This window comes from Stigmatopora nigra, chromosome 15 (assembly GCF_051989575.1).
Source record: "Stigmatopora nigra isolate UIUO_SnigA chromosome 15, RoL_Snig_1.1, whole genome shotgun sequence".
Classification (NCBI taxonomy): Eukaryota; Metazoa; Chordata; class Actinopteri; order Syngnathiformes; family Syngnathidae; genus Stigmatopora; species Stigmatopora nigra.
Genome location: NC_135522.1, coordinates 7,711,143 through 7,732,262, shown reverse-complemented (window position 1 = coordinate 7,732,262; position 21,120 = coordinate 7,711,143). Strand labels below are relative to the sequence as shown.

The 21,120-nt window shown below is 38.0% G+C and overlaps 2 protein-coding genes across 2 annotated transcripts; both read left to right on the top strand.

The window, feature by feature from the left end:
- Positions 1–607: 607 nt before the first annotated feature.
- On the top strand, positions 608–8,037 carry gng13b (guanine nucleotide binding protein (G protein), gamma 13b). Its single transcript, XM_077734883.1, has 3 exons — positions 608–964; positions 3,864–3,990; positions 4,758–8,037. Exons 2-3 carry the CDS (start codon positions 3,893–3,895, stop codon positions 4,861–4,863), a joined length of 204 nt encoding a protein of 67 aa, XP_077591009.1. The 5' UTR covers positions 608–964; positions 3,864–3,892; the 3' UTR covers positions 4,864–8,037.
- A 4,586-nt stretch (positions 8,038–12,623) lies between these two features.
- Positions 12,624–19,796, top strand: rad23aa (RAD23 homolog A, nucleotide excision repair protein a). Its single transcript, XM_077734840.1, has 9 exons — positions 12,624–12,902; positions 14,124–14,285; positions 14,542–14,768; positions 15,395–15,438; positions 15,927–16,054; positions 16,203–16,290; positions 16,548–16,678; positions 17,055–17,216; positions 17,670–19,796. The coding sequence occupies exons 1-9, from the start codon at positions 12,837–12,839 to the stop codon at positions 17,781–17,783; spliced, it is 1,122 nt and encodes a 373-aa protein (XP_077590966.1). The 5' UTR covers positions 12,624–12,836; the 3' UTR covers positions 17,784–19,796.
- The last annotated feature ends 1,324 nt before the right edge of the window (positions 19,797–21,120 follow it).

The window sequence follows — 21,120 nt, the reverse complement described above, 5'->3', positions numbered from 1 at the left end:
CATCACCACTGTGGTCCCTTCTGTGTGAGTGACTACTAGTTTTAGATACTTTCCTTCTTGCACAGAAGCCACAATGCAGTTATGCTTCAAACCTACATTGCATGATATTTTTCAGCATTTTTTTCTCAGATGGTTGCAGGATGGTACCAGGAGAAAACCCATGCAACCCCATGGATTACATGCAAACTCCACACAGTGACGACCGACCTGGGATCGAACCCTCGACCCCAGAACTGTGAGGCCTGGAAGGAAAGACAACTAATTAATATTGGACCACAGTTATGTGTGGTAAAAAGATCAGATGATCATTAGATCACTAGATATGGGATGGTGGTCGGGCTCAAGAGGCCGCCCAGGGCACAAAATTATCCAGGACCGCCCCTTTGGTATATAATTAAAATCTTCTGACTGTATTGATTGTAAAACCGGCCTATATTGTCTTTTGATTACCTTGTAGTGGATCTGGATTGCAGAAATGTGTATAGGGCTAAAGCAGGAGTTGAACATTAAGCAATGAGTGTCCATATTTGGGCAGAATTCTAGCGTGTCACTCAACACACACACACGCGCGCACTGACGAAAGACTGCTCATCTACTTTATCTCCAGACAGTGTCTCTCTATCTCTGCCTTGCTCTCCATCTCATCTCTCTGTGTGAGTGTGACATGCTCACACGCAGACGCACAACGCACCAGCTGGTTAAGTTGTCCTCTTCCTGTCCTTCTCCTTCATTCTCCTATAGCTCAGTGACTCTTCCACACTCCCACTGCAGAGTACCTCACACGGCTTGTGTCTGTCTGTTTACCCTGGCGACTGTGGATTGATCTCCCCTTTCTCTTCGAGAGTGGGCATTCAATAGAGGAAATTCAAGCTTTTTTTTGTTTTGTCCTACGTGGCCTCCCTTTCTTTTACCTGCATCGGTCCGAGTTGAGAGGAGCAACAGCCTCCGGTAGAGCATCAGTGAGGTAAGTAGTATCCGTCTGTCTGCTTCCGTGACTGCTGGTGATGGGATATTTATTTATCACAGAATTAGAAGGGAAAAAGACCATTTAAAAGGATATAATAGAAATAGAAATAGTGTGAGAATACTTGCTTTTCTAGATTGTGACTTCCTATTCGTTTATGGCATTTACTGGTTATTTCTTGTTTATATTTTTCTCAACTTTCTGTCAATTTTCAGGCATTTGTGGATTGAATTTGTGGTATTTCCAAGTCATTTACAAATGTTTTTGAGGGTGTTTTATGTGCAATAGGGAAATAAATGAATGCATTGTTAATGTATAGATGGGGAATTTTCTGCCAAATTGGAATTTAGTTTTTCTTATTCATTCATTCATTTTCTGAACCGCTAATCATAAAAAGGATCACAAGGGGTGCTGGATCCTATCCCAGCTAACTATGGGCACCAGACGGGCGACCCCAGAACTGTGTTTTGGAGATTCATGAAGCACAGCAAAGACACATTTATATAATGTTTCTTTAAGTCACTTAGAATCTTAAATTAAAACTTTATGGAAGATTTCTTTTTTTACAGAGTAAGGATTTTATGGTGCCATTAATATTCTATTTATAAACCTTTGGGAAAGACAAAAAACCCTGCAATGTACACAGATTAGTGAATCTGGATGGTCTCACTTTTTGAATTATTAATTATCAAAGCACTTTGGAGAATTTTAGGCTTTCAACTATGTGCAATCTGTTTGTAAAAGACCCATGAAGCCAATGATAATGAGGATGAAAGAGGGTAACACAATGGTTTTGTCATTTGCTTACATTACATGGTGAAATGGATTTATTTGATTAATGATTGTTTTAGGTAAAACGTTGTGTAATCCAGATGTAGTTGTACACTGTGAATTTGGTACACAGTGAGATTCATTTAAGTCTGTTAAAGAGAAAGTAGCATTTTCAATCTCTACCCTCAGATGGTCAGAGCTCTAGCTGTTCCTTTCTATTTTTAGTCTGAATTTACAACACAGTAGCTATAGAGGCAAGGCGAGCTTTTTCAGTCTGCATCTTTCCCTTTCGTCACTCTCTTTTGCTCCGTTTTCTTGTTTTTGTCTTTAACTCTTTCACCCACTCTCACCTGTTCACATCCTATTCAGCATTGGTCCAGTGCTTTTAAAGCCACTTTACTTTCTAGTGCCATTAAATCTTAATAGGCCACTCATTGAAATCAGAGGCTGCCATTGACGCCACTAGATGTCGAATTTTGACTAGGAAGGGAGAATGGTTCATACGCCCCTCACAGTCATGGATTGGAGATCTACCAATGTCCATAGCACAGAAAGGTGATTGTACATTAGCAGTCCTTTTAGTTTAGATTAATTGGATGTCTATTGTTGCCAATGGCAGGGAATACATTTTATGTATTTTGGCCTATATGGTAGCCATTTACTCACCTGACTCCCTGCCCTACGGCGGATTGGCGACCAGTCTAGGATGTAGTATGCACTTTAATCCGTAGTCAGATAGGATAGGCTCCAGCAACCCCCGCAACCTTTATGAGGGTGTACGCTACTGAAGATTATTGAATGAATGAACGAAAGTGGCCTATACCCGAAAGGTGATGTCCACGTATGCGGAGAGTGGACATATGGTTCAATTTGACACATTAAGTACGCCAAGATAGCTATGCACTTGCAGGTGAATGTGTAACATATAATAGTGTGTTGTGGCTAGAAGGACAGCAGAATGGAAAGGGGGGTAGAGGTTAATCTCTGGATGCTTTTAACCTAAATCACTTAGTGACCTATATACCCTCAATAAAAGACCCAACCTACATTTTCCTTGCTACCCCCATTCAATATCTTTGCAAGTCATTAGACATTTACTAAGTCTCTGTGTCCATAGCCAGTTGGAAATGTCCTGCTTTTTCTGCTGGCGCAAACCTTATTTCTCTTAGTAGTTTTATTCTAGACCTTGGCAACAATGAGCAATAATCCATGAAAACCAATGTAGAATTCATTGTATTGAATGCATTACTATCAAGCCACCTTATGGTATTGGGGTTCACACCCATGGCTTTGGTGTGGGCAAATGTGGGATCGATTCCTGCTTGGTGGTGCATGTGAAAGGTCTTCTGTCTCTCTGTATGCCCTTTGGCTGACTGGCGACCAGTCTAGGGTGTAGTCTGCCTTTCCCCGGAGTCTGCTGAGATGACTCCAGCAACACCTCTTTAGTTGAATGTTTTAACAGCAAAAAACAACAATAACTACTAAAAAAATGTTGGCAAGATCACCAGTGTTGAACTGAAATGTGTTAGTATCCTTCAACATAACTGTAGAAAGTTCCAGTCTCAACAACAACAAACAATTGGAATTATAAAAAAATGCTTTTGTGGCTGAATGATTTCATAAGTCGAAATGCCTAAAAATAGACAAGGAGTCTTCAGTGAGTAGGCGAGTGTGGAGGACAGCAGGAGGCAGAACGCAGCTATAATGAAGCCATAGACATGGAAGGAAGGAAGAATGCTGCAAATAGAAACCCTTCCTTACTTGAGTTAATGCTTTATTCTGGTGAAACTTCATATCCAATACTTTCAAAACACATTACTACATATAAAATATATTGACATGTCAGAGTATGTGAGCATGCTCAGATGGAAATCAAGCTGAAGGAATAATGTCGTCTGGCGACCATGAAAATGTGTCTTCTTTTTATGCCACTTTCTTTTGTGAGTCATATAATTTAGCTCACTTGATAGTTTTAAGTTGGCTATTCTCTTCTGGCTGAGCCTGTTTGTGCTCAATAAATTTGACATCCTCTTCATTCCTTTTAGGTAAACAACACCAAGCACTTTGGTGCATTCAATGCATTGTAAAGTGGTCGGCTTTGCCTAAATCCATCTTCTTGTGTTCACAGATAAACAATTTCTTAATAAATCTGCAGTCATGGATGAAATGGACCTGCCCCAGATGAAGAAGGAGGTAGAGAGCCTTAAATACCAGTTGGCTTTCAAAAGAGAGAAATCCTCCAAAACAGTGACAGAGTGAGTTCATTTGATCAAGCTTTAATAGGAAAAAATTAGAAGGAAAAGGAAATGATGATCTAATCAAACACAGTGCCTAAATAATAGAATACATTGGTATAATGAGAAGAAAGTGCAATTAGCACGGAAGTACAAATTGTTGTATCACAGCATACTAATATAAGATTTTAAAACTGTTATTTGCATGATAACACAATGTAGAAGAGGATAAATATAGTATACATTGCAAAAGCATTCAAAATGACATTCAAGCAGCACTTCTCTTTCTAATTAATTCATATTTCCATCTTAAACACGGAGCAATATTTTTATTACTCATCACAGATAAGTCGTTCAGTGCCATTGATGATAATAGACCTTCAATTATAAGGCTGTGGTTATCCGTCTGCTGTTAAATTAAATGGGTTTAACCTCCAAACCATTTGAAAGGGGAGGGGTGCCCTTCCAGTTATTAACATAAATGGCAGCCAATGGCTATATTCTTACATATTTACATATTAATTTTCATTAATATGTACTGTCCTTTTATTAAATAAATCAAACACAAACTTAAAAAAGATGGAAATGAGAAACAGTTCTAAAAAGGTGTCCTACAGCATTTGGAAAAAAACAAAAGCTGGTTGCCAGGAAAATGACATCAGCTCCAGTTGTGTAGTAGTAGACATGCTGTGTTACCATAAATGGAAAAGATGGAAAGACCCTAGAAGATTTATTGTGGTCATAAAGTTACTGGAGAATTTAAAACATGTGTCTGTCTCTCTTTAAAGTTTGGTCAAGTGGATAGAAGACGGCGTCCCCGAGGATCCCTTTCTGAACCCTGAATTGATGAAGAACAACCCATGGGTGGAGAAAGGAAAGTGCATCCTTCTGTAGGAGAATGCTCCTAGCCTTTCGCTCCCTTTCAACTTGACCCACAAAACACACTTATGGATGGCCACCATTCCCAGGATTCTGCCTCACAACTTTTCACCATGAATGTATAACAGTCCCGAGCACGCACATCCCGACAAGGTCACTCTTGAACTCAATTTTTGCTTGACTTCTTCACTTTTCGCTGCAGGATTTTTATTGCCACGTAAATTGACAATTATCAATACTCCTACTAGATGTCTATATCTGACAACATACTTATGCAGCCGCCTGGCACAATGTTTCATTCTTAGTTTTGCAATTAGTATCGACATTAGATGTGGTTACATTTACTCATGAGCTACTGTAAAACACTACCAAGTTTTCACGCTCTCAGGCACACTGAAGATTAGATGGCTTTAATTTTTAATGAGAGATTTACTTTTAAATACATAGATGGCGCTCACTTGTTACCATTCAACACTAACTTTTTATATTCAAAAGGAAACACAATCTCTTAATTTGGTGATTAACATAATGCCTTAAATTGTCAAAATGCTCATTATTAGCATCAGTGGTAATATTAGTTCTGGCTCACTCAAATGATTCATATTTTTATGAAGCTCCTTAACACTTTAAGTAAATTCAGTTGTCAGGTCATACACAGCCAATGCGGTCTATTATAGAGGGTTGATCTTATTCTGTGCTTTCATTGTCCTTAAAAAAGAAAAAAAAAGGAAAAATTAAAATGGGAAATCATTCAATGGCAGCCAATAAGTTTAAAAGGTGACCTATAAAAGGTTGAGTTATTGAAGATAATATATAATTCAAAAACGTAATGAAAATTGTAGAGCAAAACTCAATTCTAAATCTTAAGTCTTTATTTTTGAGCAACTTTAGGGTACCTCTATAAATTACCATTTGAGACAACAATGAGAGCAATATTAACAGGAACATTGATTGACTGTATCACATGATTATTTTAAGATTAATTGGCATAATAGTTAAGATGGAAGCCACAAATTCTTTAGGCAGAATATGAATATATAACACATAAAAGTATGGTAGTTTTGATGTAAATTTAAACGATTGTTGTGCTTTAAATGTGACCAACGATTTCTATTGCAACTTGAAATATGTGTGCAGGTTAGTTTGCAACTTTGCTCCTTGTTGCCAGTAGACTCTCTTTATAATAAGCTTTTAGAAGGAACAGTAGATCAAAAAAGTGAAAAGAGTCTACATTCTTTAGTTGTGTGCATATACTCTATAATTATAAATAGCATGTATAAAGTCTTGTTTCTAGGCAGTAAAGTATATAAGCACCCAAGAATCAATTGAATATCACATCACGACACTAAATTCACTGCCTGGAATTGTGACAACAAAAAGAAGTCATTTCTCATAGTTTGATTCAACAAATGTTTACGATGACCACAAATGTAGACACGTTTACAGCTTTGACAGATATTATACCACTGTAGTTTGGACTACATACAACTTTTAAAGCATGGTTTTCCTATTCAACATTATATCGCATGATGTTCTTTAGTCAGGGTGTTTTTATTGTTGCTCAGAAAAATTCTCTTTGGGTTAAATACTCACTTTGTTCTTTACCAACATTCAGTCAATATGCAAACCCTTTTTTTCACAGCCATGTACAGTCAGACCCCTTTAACGTGTTCTACTACATAGTTGTAGTTTTACTTTATTTATTGTATTTATTTATTTATTCATCAACACTTTTTTTTCATTCATTTGGTTTCTATCTCCCTAATATTGATTAACTTGAAAAGAAAAAACTGAAATGCCACATTTGATGCCTTTGACACATTTCTTTATAAGAATGTCAAAATTTGGCTTGAGGTTTAAATACCACTGACCTCGTTCCTTACTCAACTCTTTAGTTTTGTGTGTTTATACATTAAATGTTTTTACATTGTAAAGCTATACTGAATAGAAGGACAAAAAATATACAACACACACTGTTAGTGAGAATAAAGGGAAGGACAAGAACGACATGGGAGCTTGATGTCATTTCTGTACTGTTGTAATGACTTTCACTATAATCACTTTTTTATGACTCAGTTCCCCAAAGGCTATTCTGTAATTGGGTGACTTTTGTACAAGGAATTAATTGCAAATATTTAATTGAAAGTAGTCTATGATGTGCTAATGAACTCATTGGCTGCCATTGTCAATGATAGATGTCCAATTCATTCTAAGTGAGAGGTCTTGAAGCGAATGAAGATTCAAAAGCAGGTCAAAAAATATTTTTATTGTTATAATGGCTCTTATGTGACTGCACAATGAACCACAAAATATTCCAATTTATTTGGTAGAGATGAAGACAAACCTATTTGACTGTTTCTTGCATTTATTGTCATGCTTGGCTTTTGTGATTTTAAAGCTTTGCCAGCATTTACCTGACGTATTTATTGGGCGCCATTGATGGTGCTCGACAACAATCTCATTTAAATTCGCAGCAAAAGGATAAAACCAGCCACATGATTGGACATCTAGCCTTGTCAATGACACTGAAAAATCTCTAAAAAAAACTATGCTGTGTGAATATGAATAAGAAAACAAATGCGAGAGAAAATCCTTGTACCTCCAACAGTGGATTCACTAAGTAGTGACAAAATTTAGTTTTGAAATTGCAATTTTTTGTTAGTTTAGTTGCTATGTAGCCTAACTTTTGCTATTTGACGTAACTTTGAAGTGACCACCTTGCCCCTCAACTTCTACTGCATGCAGAGGGACTCAAAGTGGTATCCACTGTAAATTCTGAGCTTCACATGTGTAGCTTTCCCAGGTGCTCTCAATCTTGAAATCTAACATTTGTTTTATTTTCCACTTTTTGAATTGAACAAACTTCGATGCCACTAATGGAAAAACAAATGTTTTTGCTTGAGATACCTAGTATTTAGCTGCCCCTTATTGGAAATTTCTCCTGTATGACTTATGTAACTTTTTGGTTTATTTTCATATATTCAAAATGTATGTGTGTGTGTATCCCAATTCTATTATAATGCGTGACAAGCTGCATATTTCTTTGTTAGAGTGCTTTGGAGTTCCTGTTTATGCATCAGACTAAGCCCAATTATAATGATGACAAGCAATACATTCAAAATAATTTTGTATTACATTTTTTTGCAAGACCACTTATCTATTTAAATAAAGTAGAAGATTTTGAAAGAGCTTTGTTGTTTTTGTGTGATTTGTTTTCACAAACAAATACAGCAGCCCAATCATATTACATATTTTTTTAGTCTCTTTATTGAAAAGCAAGCCATTTGACGATTCTGCAATTTATAGCAATTTCAAAGTACATACAGTGACTCCTATTATTGTTATTGTTTCTTAGTTAGAGGTTATCTGATTTACCCTATACAAATACCTCTTAGCTCACCATATTTTTTGTGGGTCAGTTCCTTTCAATCCGTTTTTTTCTTTGCAGCTCTACTTCTATTAATGCCCCCAATCCCTCTTCACCCTCATGCTGCTAAATGCACACCCCCATTGTCCCTTTCCCCTGAAATCCTCTAACCTCATGCAAAAAACACCACCCGTCTCCTCACTGTCTGCTTTCAGTCTCTGATCTAATACCCTGGTTAATGGGCCTTTAACTCCCAATTTACTCTCAGATTACACTCTTCCACTCACAAACCCACATACCAGTGCATCTGTTCATGCATGTGCACGTTCAAAATCACTTAAATCACTCTTGAGCGTTTCTGCACTTAGATACGAAACACATTCAGCTCACAAAACGGCTGTTAATGTCCTTAACCTGACTTTCTGCTTGGATTAAGATTAACATAGTGCCAGTAGACATCGTTGCGCACTTTGATTTGCACACCCAGGAAGCAATCACTAATGCATATTCCTGTTAGTCCTAATCTCTTGTTCTCTTTCAATCACCAACACATGCATAAAGCCATGCACACACAAATCCACCCAGGAAAAGACACAGCTCTTTAATCATCTTCACCTCTGACTAAATAGGCCTTCCTTGCCTCATCAATGCATTTCTGAATTGAGAAAAAGAAATTCTAACAAGAAAAGACAATTTCAGGAAAAACGAGGTGAGGTTGCTTTGCTCTTTGTCACTATCTTGTACATTTTCCAGTCATATGCATATTACTTTTGAAACATTTCCAAACCTGTTCCTTCTAAACTCATTGGCTGCCATTGATGGTCTTGCGCCGTCAAAGTCACTGAGAGATGAATGTTAACGGACAGTCTTAACCAATTTAGACTAATTGGATATCTAATGTTACCAATGGGATAAAAGATATTTCATGAAATGCTTTTTCTCACTAGAGGCAATTTCTTAAGTGGGAAAATGACAAATTAGGAGACTGTTATCTATGCATGACCTCTAGAAATCAAGAAAATACGTTTAAAATTGCCTTCTATTTGACTTTGCTTGCATCATAAGACCAAAGGAAAACATGATTCAGTCATCCGTATGAGCAAGCCTGGTTCACCACCACCGAGTGGGAATCAATCCCACGCTTTTTTTTTTTGCACCCTCTTGTTCAACATTTTTACTTCCGACCTGTAAACTTTATATGTTCTCTTTTTGTCTGAAATGGTTTTCAATGGGTTGCCATTCTGGTAACTGTGCATCTCTATTAAAAAATGTTAAAAGTGCTTTTCCTAAAATAGATAGGTACTGCAGTTTTTTCTGGCCTAAATTTGACCATATGAGTACCACAATGTCAAAGCCTGCTCATGCAATCCATTACTGTATATGGGGAGATGCTTAAAAGATGTGCTTCAATGAGACCAAAGCACTAAGCCATGGATTGTCTCTACTGCTTTAGAAGTTTTGTATGGGTTCATCTCATTTCTCAAAAAGGGAATACACTGAGCTAATTTATCATTTGATTTAAAAAAATGACTACTTCAAGTCATCTGTCTTTCCTATTCTGCTTCCTTATCCACCTCATTGGACTCGTGGTGTCAGGAGATTCAGGTCACTTGCGGGGCAAATTTCATTTCCGTAAATGAGGACATAATAAGAAATCCTGATTCTCATTAGTTACCTGACTCACCTTAACCCTTTATTATGCAATGGCTTTTTTTGGTCATTTAAAAAATGTTAATATCAGCTCGTAAAAACCTGGCCTCCACATATATAGATGTGTACATCATATTTTGGGTCATGTAGGTCACAATTGTATGACAAATGTTGATGTGTTGGTATTTTTCATCCTTCTGCTATGGATTCTTATGAGTTTCTCACAATTCCATTTGAATATTCAGTCAACCTTACGACCAAAACTGGTTTAGAGGTTCAGACCGAATGGTTTAAGACACAGTCAGATCAAGCCCAGACCTGTTTGTATATAGCTAATTATCATGGCCTCTCTCGCTCTCTCACTCTCTCTCTCTCTCTATCTATCTATCTCTCATGTGCCTATATGTGCATGGATGGTATATGGTGTATGGCCCAGTTCTGACGGAATATGGGAGAATACTGTAGATCTGATGAAGAGAGTGGGGTTACAGAGGACAGATATAGATAGAAGTGAGAAGAGCAGAGGGAGTTAGCAATGTCAACGCTGGGGTTGTTAACCACTAAAGCACCCCAGACCCATGAGAGTTCTGTGTGTGCGTGTGTGTTTGTCTTCCGTTGTTTCTGTATTTTCTTTTCCTCTGTGGTGTCATTACCTTCTGTCGTCCTCTCAGGGGAGTCCGTGTTTACTCAGCATGGCCTCTGAGCTGTAACGGCAGGAGTCATGGGTTCTTCGTTTCCATAGCGACCAACAGATGCAATACATCTTTTGTTAATTATAAAAATCAGAGTAGCGATGCAAAAACTTTTAATTTGTTTAAAAAGCAAATGATGAAAACCTGGGTGGGGGTTACCGTCAGATATTGCAGGAGCTTCCAAGAGTCACACCTACACAGAATAAAAATATATTTTTCCCTCAGAAACAGCATCACTCACTTTAGCTCAGAGTTACTGTGTTGAAACATGCAAACTAATCCCAAAAGATACCCATTTAGAAATATTTCAAATCCATTCAAATAGATGTAATATGATGTAATATGAGAGAGTAAAATTTATGATTTAAGTTGATTAGGTGGACGTTATTCAATAATGAGTGGCTGAAAATAATGCGTTTGTCAATAACAATGAAGTGGGGGCATTTATTTAGCATAGTAGTGCGCTTGTATGACTTATTTTATTTAGATTTGGCTACATGTGGCTGTACTGACGTTAAAGCAGTGCCTACTGTCTATGGTTTTGTGACAAGACAGTCTCTTTGTGTGGAAAAAAGCAACCAGGAAGAAGACACCCATGCACAAATCAACCATTTTAAGTAGGTCTCTTTGGAGCCATATGCCCAAATGCAGCATGTTTCAATAAAACATGATGTTTCTGTGTTAATCTTTAATAGTTCTGTCGTTCAGAATTAACTCAGATGAACACACATTCAGGGCACAAGCAGAATTGCTTTGTCTTCTTCCCCTTCAGTGATTGTTTTTCCTCAATCTTTTTAAGCATAATGTACATTTTTCTCTAATAAAACATTAGAACACACGATTTGCATTAACCCTTGCTTACAAATCAAGATAGGATAAGTAAAATAGAATAATAGAAGATGAATAAATAAAAGCAACTGAAAACATAACTAGATTTGGTTAGTAAATGCAATGGAACATCAATATATTTTGGAGACCACACAAAAGCTGGTATTTAACGGATCATGGCACAAGTTGAAATATTTATGTGATAGGCTTTATTTTTTAAAGTTTTGACCGGTGACCTAGATCAGCCCAATACATATTTTATTTAAGTAAAGTTATTGATTACTGAGCCATATTCTACTTTGAATGAAGATTGTTTACAAGCTCAAATGAATTAACCGTAGATACTCATGGTTGTAATTTGTAGCTACTTTATTTTATCCAGAATACAACAGGTGGCATGTACCTGTAAATAACTCACAACACCACAAATACAGCCAGAGTGTTTGACAATGCACTTTTAAACTTTGTATCCTATCGTGCTGTTGGATAATGGAACAGTTGCATTTGGTATTCAAAGATTCTCAACACCCCCAAATTGAGCTGCATTGTGAGTCAATCAGCTCTCCTATGAGTAGGTGTGTTGTAAGCATGAATAGGACATGTGTTTTAATAATAGGCTGAAGAGAACATTCGTTACATCATCTCCCATTTCAAATCTGCTCATTTGCAGGCACGTCTACTTGGATTTTTACAATTAAAGTTTCTGCGCATAGACATGAAACAGCCACAGTTCATTGCAGGAAAAGTAATTTTATTTTGAGTAGAGCAAACATTGTAAATGACCACAAAGAAAAATAAAAGGAAGGGTTGTTTTCATGTTTATTTGTTTTTTTCTTGAATGTTTCTTGACAGTTAATAATGGGTTGGAAATTAAAACTACACTCTGGCGCCCTCTTGTGGGACAATCTAAAAGTTACAAAAATTAGAAGAAACCAATTGTTTTTCCCCCAGAATAGATGAATAGTTTTTCAATGGTAGAAGAAAAAAGACAAGCAGAAATGAACAGCAATGTGACAAAATATGACTTCACTAGAAATAGAATGAGGGTGTTACATTTGTTTTGCATTCTCTCTTGTCTTTTGTTATAATTGTCTCTTTAGAAGGGGGCGTAAATGAAAGAAATCTAAGGTTTTTATTTTTTACTTTTGCCAATTCGGTGAAAAATGATGTTCGAATCCTGAACGCAACACAAGGGACGCAAATATTGCTGCACTGCTGTCGAAATCACGCGGCATGGAACGAGATCTCGCAGGATGGAGTGGGGTTCCTCTTCTGTCCGCACCACCAACTTGCCACCAAAGATGGCGTTTTGCTGAGTGCTCATGGATACACACATTTTGCGGCTAGTCGTTATCCTACCAGAGACGCCAACTGCAAAACCCAATTAATCTCTCGTCTAACTGATACCTAACCATCGGAGAACACCGGGAACGACGTTAGCCACCGCCACCATGCAAATCACCCTAAAAACTCTGCAACAGCAGACCATTCAAATTGAGATAGACCCCGAACAAACGGTGAGTAGCCCTGTAGCTAACCTGCTATCTTTAGTGCACTAATCACTATGGAAGCACTTGATGTGAACCTTGGTACTTCTGTTTGAATTTATGGCCACGTGTCGAAAGTTGTCATTAATGGGTATTCCCATAATCGTGCGTATTTTGGATTTGTTAGCGCACATGGCGTGCGGGTTTGGAACAACGTGAAGCCTCACTTGTTAGCTTTAGCCACTTGGTTAGCGTAGTCAATAAGTCTGCCCAACGTTAAGCATGGCGATTTGTGCACGTGTTGCCAAAATGTGCTGTTTTCTATGACCGTTGGCTTGTGTACTTTGCGCTAAATTAGGGTATTGATCTCTTCACTGATTGCCGTTGTCTGATCGGCTATTGCGACATTATAATGAAGCAGGCTAAATTTGTTAGCATGGTCACAGCCCCACTATGGAGTCTGACAGGCCAATTCCAACAACACGGGGAGGGATTTTACCAACACACGCGTTCTTTTAACTATTTGACTGCCATTGACGGTATTAGACGTCCAATCAATCTGACCTGGGAGTATCTCGGTTTCCTCTCACTTTACAAGATCATGGTTGGGGGTGGATCTCATACACTGAAATAAATGCATGTTAGGTGTGATGGTGGGTGTGAAAGGAAGATTTTATCCACGTTTTCATTTTGCTCAGAAATTCATCACCGAATAAAGGTTGGAGGCATATGTTTGCCTGTACCCTGGACTTTAAGGATATTCTATTACATACCATTTTGTGTATTCACCATGACTCAGTGGTCATGTGTTGTGTGTGGGTGTATGCATAGGTTTTGATATCTGATTTCAAAATGTCCCCTGGCTTAATGTCCTGAAACAGCAATCAATCAGCAACTTTTATGTGGACAAATGGACACATCATGCCATTTCGTGTCCACTAACATTGCCACAATATTTTGGACTGATGTTCATTTTAGAATGCTTTTGTAGGAATCAAACTAGAAGCAAATTGCATGATACAAGTTATTAAAAATAATAATGATAGTAATAATAATAATAAAAGAGTTCTATTCTTATTTTGTAACTAGGACATGTCTTACCTAATCAGTACAATGTGTTAAGAATGTTTGACCGAATGTGACTTAGCCTGAATTTCACAAAGAGTTATGCTTTACATCTGAGATATTAAAAAAGGTCTTGCATGTTTTTGACCATTTACTGAGTTTCATTGTCTGTTTTTTTTTTATTAGGTGAAGGCCTTAAAAGAAAAGATAGAAGCAGAGCGAGGAAAAGACAACTTTCCTGTGTCTGGACAGAAGCTAATATATGCCGGAAAGATTCTACAAGATGACACACAAATTAAGGACTATAAAATTGATGAGAAAAATTTTGTTGTAGTCATGGTGTCCAAGGTGAGACCATTTAACATTGTTATTCATATCCTAGGATATGACCTACCTATCTATTCTGGTAGATTTAATCCATGATTTAATACTACTCCAGTGTCCCTCTGTATAATAGTAGAGGAACTTGCTAAAATCAATTTCTGATTATTAATATAGAATTTTATATATATATAGTTCTCAAAAGCACTGAATAGCAATCGAACTACCGCTTCACTGTATGTTCCTTGTCTCATTTGTAACCTTACTTTTCACATTAACCAAGGCTAAGACCCCAGCTGCCGCCGCCACTGCAGCCGCACCTCCAGCTTCAGAAGCACAAAAAGCACCTGCCCAGGATTCTGGTTCCACATCAACATCTGCCCCGACTTCAGTCTCCGCTCCGATCCAAACTCCAGCCCCAACCTCCACCCCTGCCGCTGTCCTCACGCCGGCTGATGAGGTCAAGGAAGAGCCAAGTGTTACAGCAGCAGAAAACCCACAACCAGCCAGGTAAAGACCGCCATTAAAATAGCCACCATTTTCCTCAACAATATTCTGTCACTGTTTTGTGTAGGTGCACTAATGTGAAATTGGGCCTTGCAAACTCCTCCCATGAATATCCCTTCTTTGTTGATTATAAGATGGGATTGCTGTCTAAATGTGGTGTAGTAGAAAGGAAAGATCGGGTTGTTAGATTTTGCACCCGAGGGCAGAGACTCGTTTCCCACTTCCTGTTGAATTGAAAAGAATCGTTGGTGTCCGACAGTTATCGGATACATCACTCCAGACAGCTGCTCATATCTATATCCATGTAGCTATGTTCATCTATAATGTTAGATCTTTTTGCAGAAACTTTCTCTAAAACTTATTTTTCTGTTATTCTGTCTGTATTTTGATACACAGATTTGTTTGGATCATTGCATTAAGTAACATTTTGTTACAGTACATTACTGAGATTCTATTTGGCATTTCCAATGTGGGTTAAAAGAATATCCACTACATTTTTTATGAGTCCTCTTCAAGACTGGGAATTCTGTTATTGAAGTTCAAGAGATGCATATGCTTGCTTAGAAAGAAGTGAAACCAAAGAAGTGTTGTATACTATTTATTAATTTATTTTCTTCTGTATTTTGTAGTTCCAGCGGAGGGAGCCAGGGTAGGGATGCTTCTTCTGCACTTGGTATGTTGTCACTCATGCATTTGTCACTTACATAGATTTCAAACAGTGTAACATTGTACACTTGACCGATTTCCTCCCAAAAAGGGCGCTAAGTGAATGGCCTGTGCGTTAGATTTCAAATATGCTTTGTACCATAATCCATTTTTAAAATTAGTTCCTAGAACTATCCGTTAAATATAGTATGCCTGATGCTACACACATTTGTCAGGGACACTACTGGTTGCAGAGCAATACATATGGTATCATTCCTATATTTAAACAGCAACAATAGCTGCCTCTATTCTAAGGTCCTAGCAAGGAAGAGGAATTCCAGTTGAGGCCACTAACAGAATATATACTTGCTGTGGTCACTCTGCTATTTTCTCATAAAACCAGTTTGTGATTTGGGGACATTTAGCTCATTGGAAACATGTTTAATTCAAAGTATAGTTTACTGTTTTCAAATATTGAAAGCAATAACAAGCAGTTTTTATGCACTATTTTTTTAGTGACTGGAGCAGAGTATGAAGCAATGCTGAAAGAGATCATGTCTATGGGCTATGAGAGGGAGAGAGTGGTGGCTGCACTAAGAGCCAGCTTCAACAATCCTCACAGAGCTGTGGAGTACCTTCTCACTGTAAGACTCCCTTGCTAACTTACCAAAAAATGTACTAATGAAACTAACTAAAACAATTTGAGCTGCAAATTTGGTTTTGATGTAATTGAAGAGGGGGATGTCTTGCTAGTTTTTACCCCTTTCATCACTTTCGTATGTGTATTTCCAGGGTCTCCCGAGCAGCCCAATCCAGGACACGAATCCCCCGGCGCACACGCCAGCTTCTGGACCCACAGAAGCGCCATCTCTAGCAGAAGGTGAAGCATATAAATACTGTCACATTTGAAATACAATTTCTTCTTTTTTCTCCTACTATTTTTTTTAAGGACACAATAAAAATAAATGACAATAAAAGCCCCAGAACAATGAACCTTTGATAGGGCATGCATTTGACTCACTGGCTGCCATTGATGGTGTTAAAATTCCAAATTTTGACTAGGGATGAGTGTGCATTCAAAGTTTATCCTCCTTGTAAGAATAATTACTTTTTTTTTTTTATAAATGATGTCATCAGGAGACAACCCCCTTGCATTCCTGCGGACTCAGCCTCAATTTCTTGACATGAGGCAGGCAATTCAGCAGAACCCTGCAATGCTTCCAGCGCTCCTGCAACAACTTGGCAGGGAGAACCCTCAACTCTTGCAGGTAATTTACATGACTTTTTACATCACAAATTGCTGAACAGGTAGTTACAGAGCTCTTACTAAATTTAGATTGTGCCCAAAGATTCGGAATATATGTTCTTGCCTCTGCCTTCATTAAACATTTCAAAAAATGTAATAGGTTTAGTGTCAACTTGACTTTTGTGGTTGTACCAAAATAAATTTGATTTATATATATTTGGATGTATATGCATTGATCCTGGGGCCCGATTTTATTTCATTTTTTTAAAATCTCTGATTAATTTAATTAACTAAGGCAGCAGATGGAGCTGTGCATTCATAGTTGATTTTAAACTTGTTTCTTATTGCATATTTGTGCAGATGACCTTGGTATTTGACACATTTTCTTTTTGCTCCAGCAAATCACTCAGCACCAGGAGCTCTTCATCCAAATGCTGAATGAGCCGGTGGGTGAAGGTGGGGACGTGCCAGAGGTAGGCGAGATAGGGGCAGCTGGCGAAGAAGGCGCGCCAGTCAACTATATTCAAGTTACACCTCAGGAGAAGGAAGCCATTGAAAGGGTAAGTGTTTGTCAGCAGTGTCGTATATGAATGCATGTGTAACATTTTCCAAGGACTGGACTTAACAAAAAAATACACTTAAAACCTAATTTACAATCATTTTTTTTTCTTCCACCATAAGGAGAGAATAAGAACAAAAGACAAAAAAAATCTTAATCCGTCTGTAGTATCTCTTCTAAAGTATATATTTTTATTTTCCCCTATTTGTCTCATCTGGCGCCAAATAAATACAAAGTAATGACTAGATAATGAAACATACTCTCTTTCATGGACTTATCTATTAACAACTTGTAGCTACATTTCCTTTTGGGCAAAAAAAAAAACCACCCTAAAGCACAAGTACTTATTTTAATCATCCTCGATTTCTTATTTTAAAAAACCCTCGAAAAAATTCTGCAATTTTTTGCACAAGCTTTGAGTCTGCCTAAAGGCATCTTTCTTGACACCCGGCAGCTAAAGGCCTTGGGCTTTCCTGAGGCGCTCGTCATTCAGGCATACTTTGCCTGCGAGAAGAACGAGAACCTGGCTGCCAACTTTCTTCTCAACCAGGGCCTGGAAGATGACTGAAGAGCCCCCTACAACCGTCTTCCTGTTCCTCTCCTCCCACCCTCCCCTCTTCAAAGACTGCATCCCCCTAATTTACTGTATAGCCACCAACCTCAGCTCCACTCAACAGCAGGGGGAAAGGAGAGCCAGAAGGGAGTGGGGTGGGGTAGCATTGGACGGGGAACGATTATGATGACACAAAATGGATGTGCAGGAAGGTCAAACATGATAAATTAGCTCATGGAAGGTTGTGTTTAAGAGAGTGGACAAATCCACGTGAATTCCAATGGAATGTGTGGGCTTTGTTTAGAGGACATCCACAATTTTATTTTAGATGCGCTTTGTGAACATTAAAGGGGGGTAGAGGGGCGCTGAAGTTGCTGCGCTAAGTGTGTGGGTGTGCTTGTTGGGTGTGTGTGCGTGTGTGTGTGTATACGCATCTGCGTGCCTGTACAGATGCGGTACAAATACGCTGAAGTAATCGGTTTGCATTGCCTAAGTTTGTTAATGCTGTAGCTGAGCACATTCGTCCCTTTTATAAAACGATATTAGCAACACGTTTGTGTCCAACATTTAAACACAATCTGGGCTTGTTGTGTTTTTAAGGACACAGAAACAACTGACAATATTGGTCTTCCTTGGTAGGTTCTCAATTTGTTCATCTAGAAAGGCAACAGCCGATTCTGAACCTCGCAGACCAGCTTCTATTTCAAATGAACTCAAACGGCGCCATAATACAAAAAAAAACATACCATAGCAAGGATCTTTGCCTTTTTGGTTTACTACATGCCAAAATCTTGAACAACAAACAAATACTCTTTTGGATTTACACTACAAATAATTTGTACTGTATTTTTTGGTCTATAAGTCACTTAACCAGGAAATTCACAGGATATTTTTTTTAAATGAGAATTTAATCTGAGAGCAAGATGAACAATGTAGATGATAATACATTTGGGAACAACAGGCTTAAATAGGTATCTGTTAACCTGAAATATTATACCTAAAAAATGGTTATTCAAGTAAATAATATCCTGACCAACACAACTTTTTAAACAAATTTCCCAAAGGCCACTAAACTCTTCGATATACATTAAAGTCTTGTATATGTCGAAGACCCAGAATTATTACTAAACTAAGAAAAAAGTGTGACTTATACTCCATAAAATACAGTGCATTTATATGTCTAATAGATGGTTGGAAACATGCAATTGACAAACCATTTCATTCAAGACATTGTCTTCTATTAGATTGTCAGGAATTTGTATATGCCCGTACCCAATGACATACAAGGAAACGCAAACTTTAAATGAAATACTCAACTATTAATTAGACTGTTGTCACCCTGTCCCTGAGATATCTATAAAACAATGTGCCTCATGGCAAGGTTGTGCTATGAGGAATATCTACCAGTTTCATTTGTTACTTAACTTGACAGTTGCCATTGACAGTGATAGACGATCCCATCCATTTAAACTAAGAGGCATTCTTGTTCATTCTCTACCCGCCCTCTTAGTTCAAAAGGATTGGATGTGTCCTTGTGACAAACTAAGTTTTAATTTTGTTTTTAAAAGCCACATAGTTGGACGTTTATCATCGTCAATGGCACAGAAAAAGTTAAGGTTAAACAGATTTTAACACTTAAAGAAAAGCAAATCTTCACTTTGTGATTTTGTTTGTGTGAGGGCAGTTTGTGCTTGACTGTCTTTGCAGCATCAACATGATCTTGGACTATGCTGTGCTACAATAAATATCAACAGTCTTTTAGGCATTTGCATCTGTTTGAATCACTCGATTTAAACGTGACATCAGATCTAAAGTCTTAAACGCTTCACAAAGATTTAAATGTTAAAATTGGCATAGGTCAAGAGGGGCATTGGAATGAAGTAGCTTAGACTGAGAAGTGATAAATACCAGTAGTGGACCGTCAGGCTCTGCAAGGCTTTCTCTGCTGGCCTAAAAAAATATCTGAATCACAGACTGATGTTAATTATATTTTGTCCATGAATACTTATTAAATAATTCCAAATTGTCTGTCAGCTTCCTTTCATTGCTTTACCCCTGGTTGCGCTGCTTCCAAATATGTTTTCATATTTAAGCATTTAACCAATCACATTTCAGCCATTATTTGTTGCCTTGACGACCGTCGTCTCTATTTGAAAGAAAAATGTCTGTTTTGGATGGATATTTTGTCGAATGAAATTTAGGGTTAGGGACTGATCACTACTCCATGTAAGTGAGTAAATGAAAAAAAAGAAAACCCTTTTTATTTTAACTAAACACTTAGTCATTTTTTTCCAGTAAAACAATTTATTCCGAATTGTAGAAGGTAATCCCTTGGTGGCGCAGAGGTTAGTTCACTGTACTCCCGAGTTCACCGGAATACCGTCCGGGAGACCTGGGTTCGATTCCCGGTTGTGACACTTTTTCACTTAGTTGTTTCTTTGGACTTCTTCTCAAGAAACTTAAATGATTACAAAGAAAAGTGTAGTCACTTGGTTGGCGCAGAGGTTAGATCACAGGACTCCTGTCTGGGAGACCCGGGTTCGATTCCCGGTTGAGACACTTTTTCACTTAGTTGTTTCTGTGAACTTCTTGGAAAGACACTCAAATGATTACAAAGAAAAGTGTAGTCACTTGGTTGGCGCAGAGGTTAGATCACAGGACTCCCGTCTGGGAGACCTTGGTTCGATTCCCGCTGCCGTCGTTTGGCTGATCATGACACCAAGTAGTCTGGAAAATGGAACAAGAAGAAAAAAAAAGAGAAAAACTTTTTAATTTTTATTAAACACTTAGTCATACTTTTCAGCAAAAGGTTATATTCCGAACTGCCTTCGGCAGTTCGGAAGACACTTGATGGACCTGTCTGTGCGAAAGGCGTTCTCGGGTCGGCCTTCGGCCGACCCTCGACCGCTTGCTTGGTCAGTGAACCGCCGACACCGGGAAGCGAACTCACGTTCTCTCGGTGCAAAGGCGAGTGTGCAACCCACAACACCAACTCGTGCCCCACTTATACATGGGTGTTGAAACGTTTTATCCTAGGAAATCAGGTGAAACACTTAGTCATTTTTTTACTCAAAATGCTTCATCCACCACTGAACATTTATATACTTATACACTTAGGCATTTTTACCTATTTTTTTAACAGAATAATATTGGGAAAATCTTTGCCTGCACTGGGATTTGAACCCAGGACCTCATAGGTGGCAGACTGATGACTTAACCATTAGGCCACCGCCCTGTGGGAGTAGATAGTAGTACTTGTACTTTTATCTCATTCATTTACCTGAATAATATTGGGAAAATCTTTGCTTGCACTTGGATTTGAACCCAAGACCAAAGAAATGGAAAACTGATG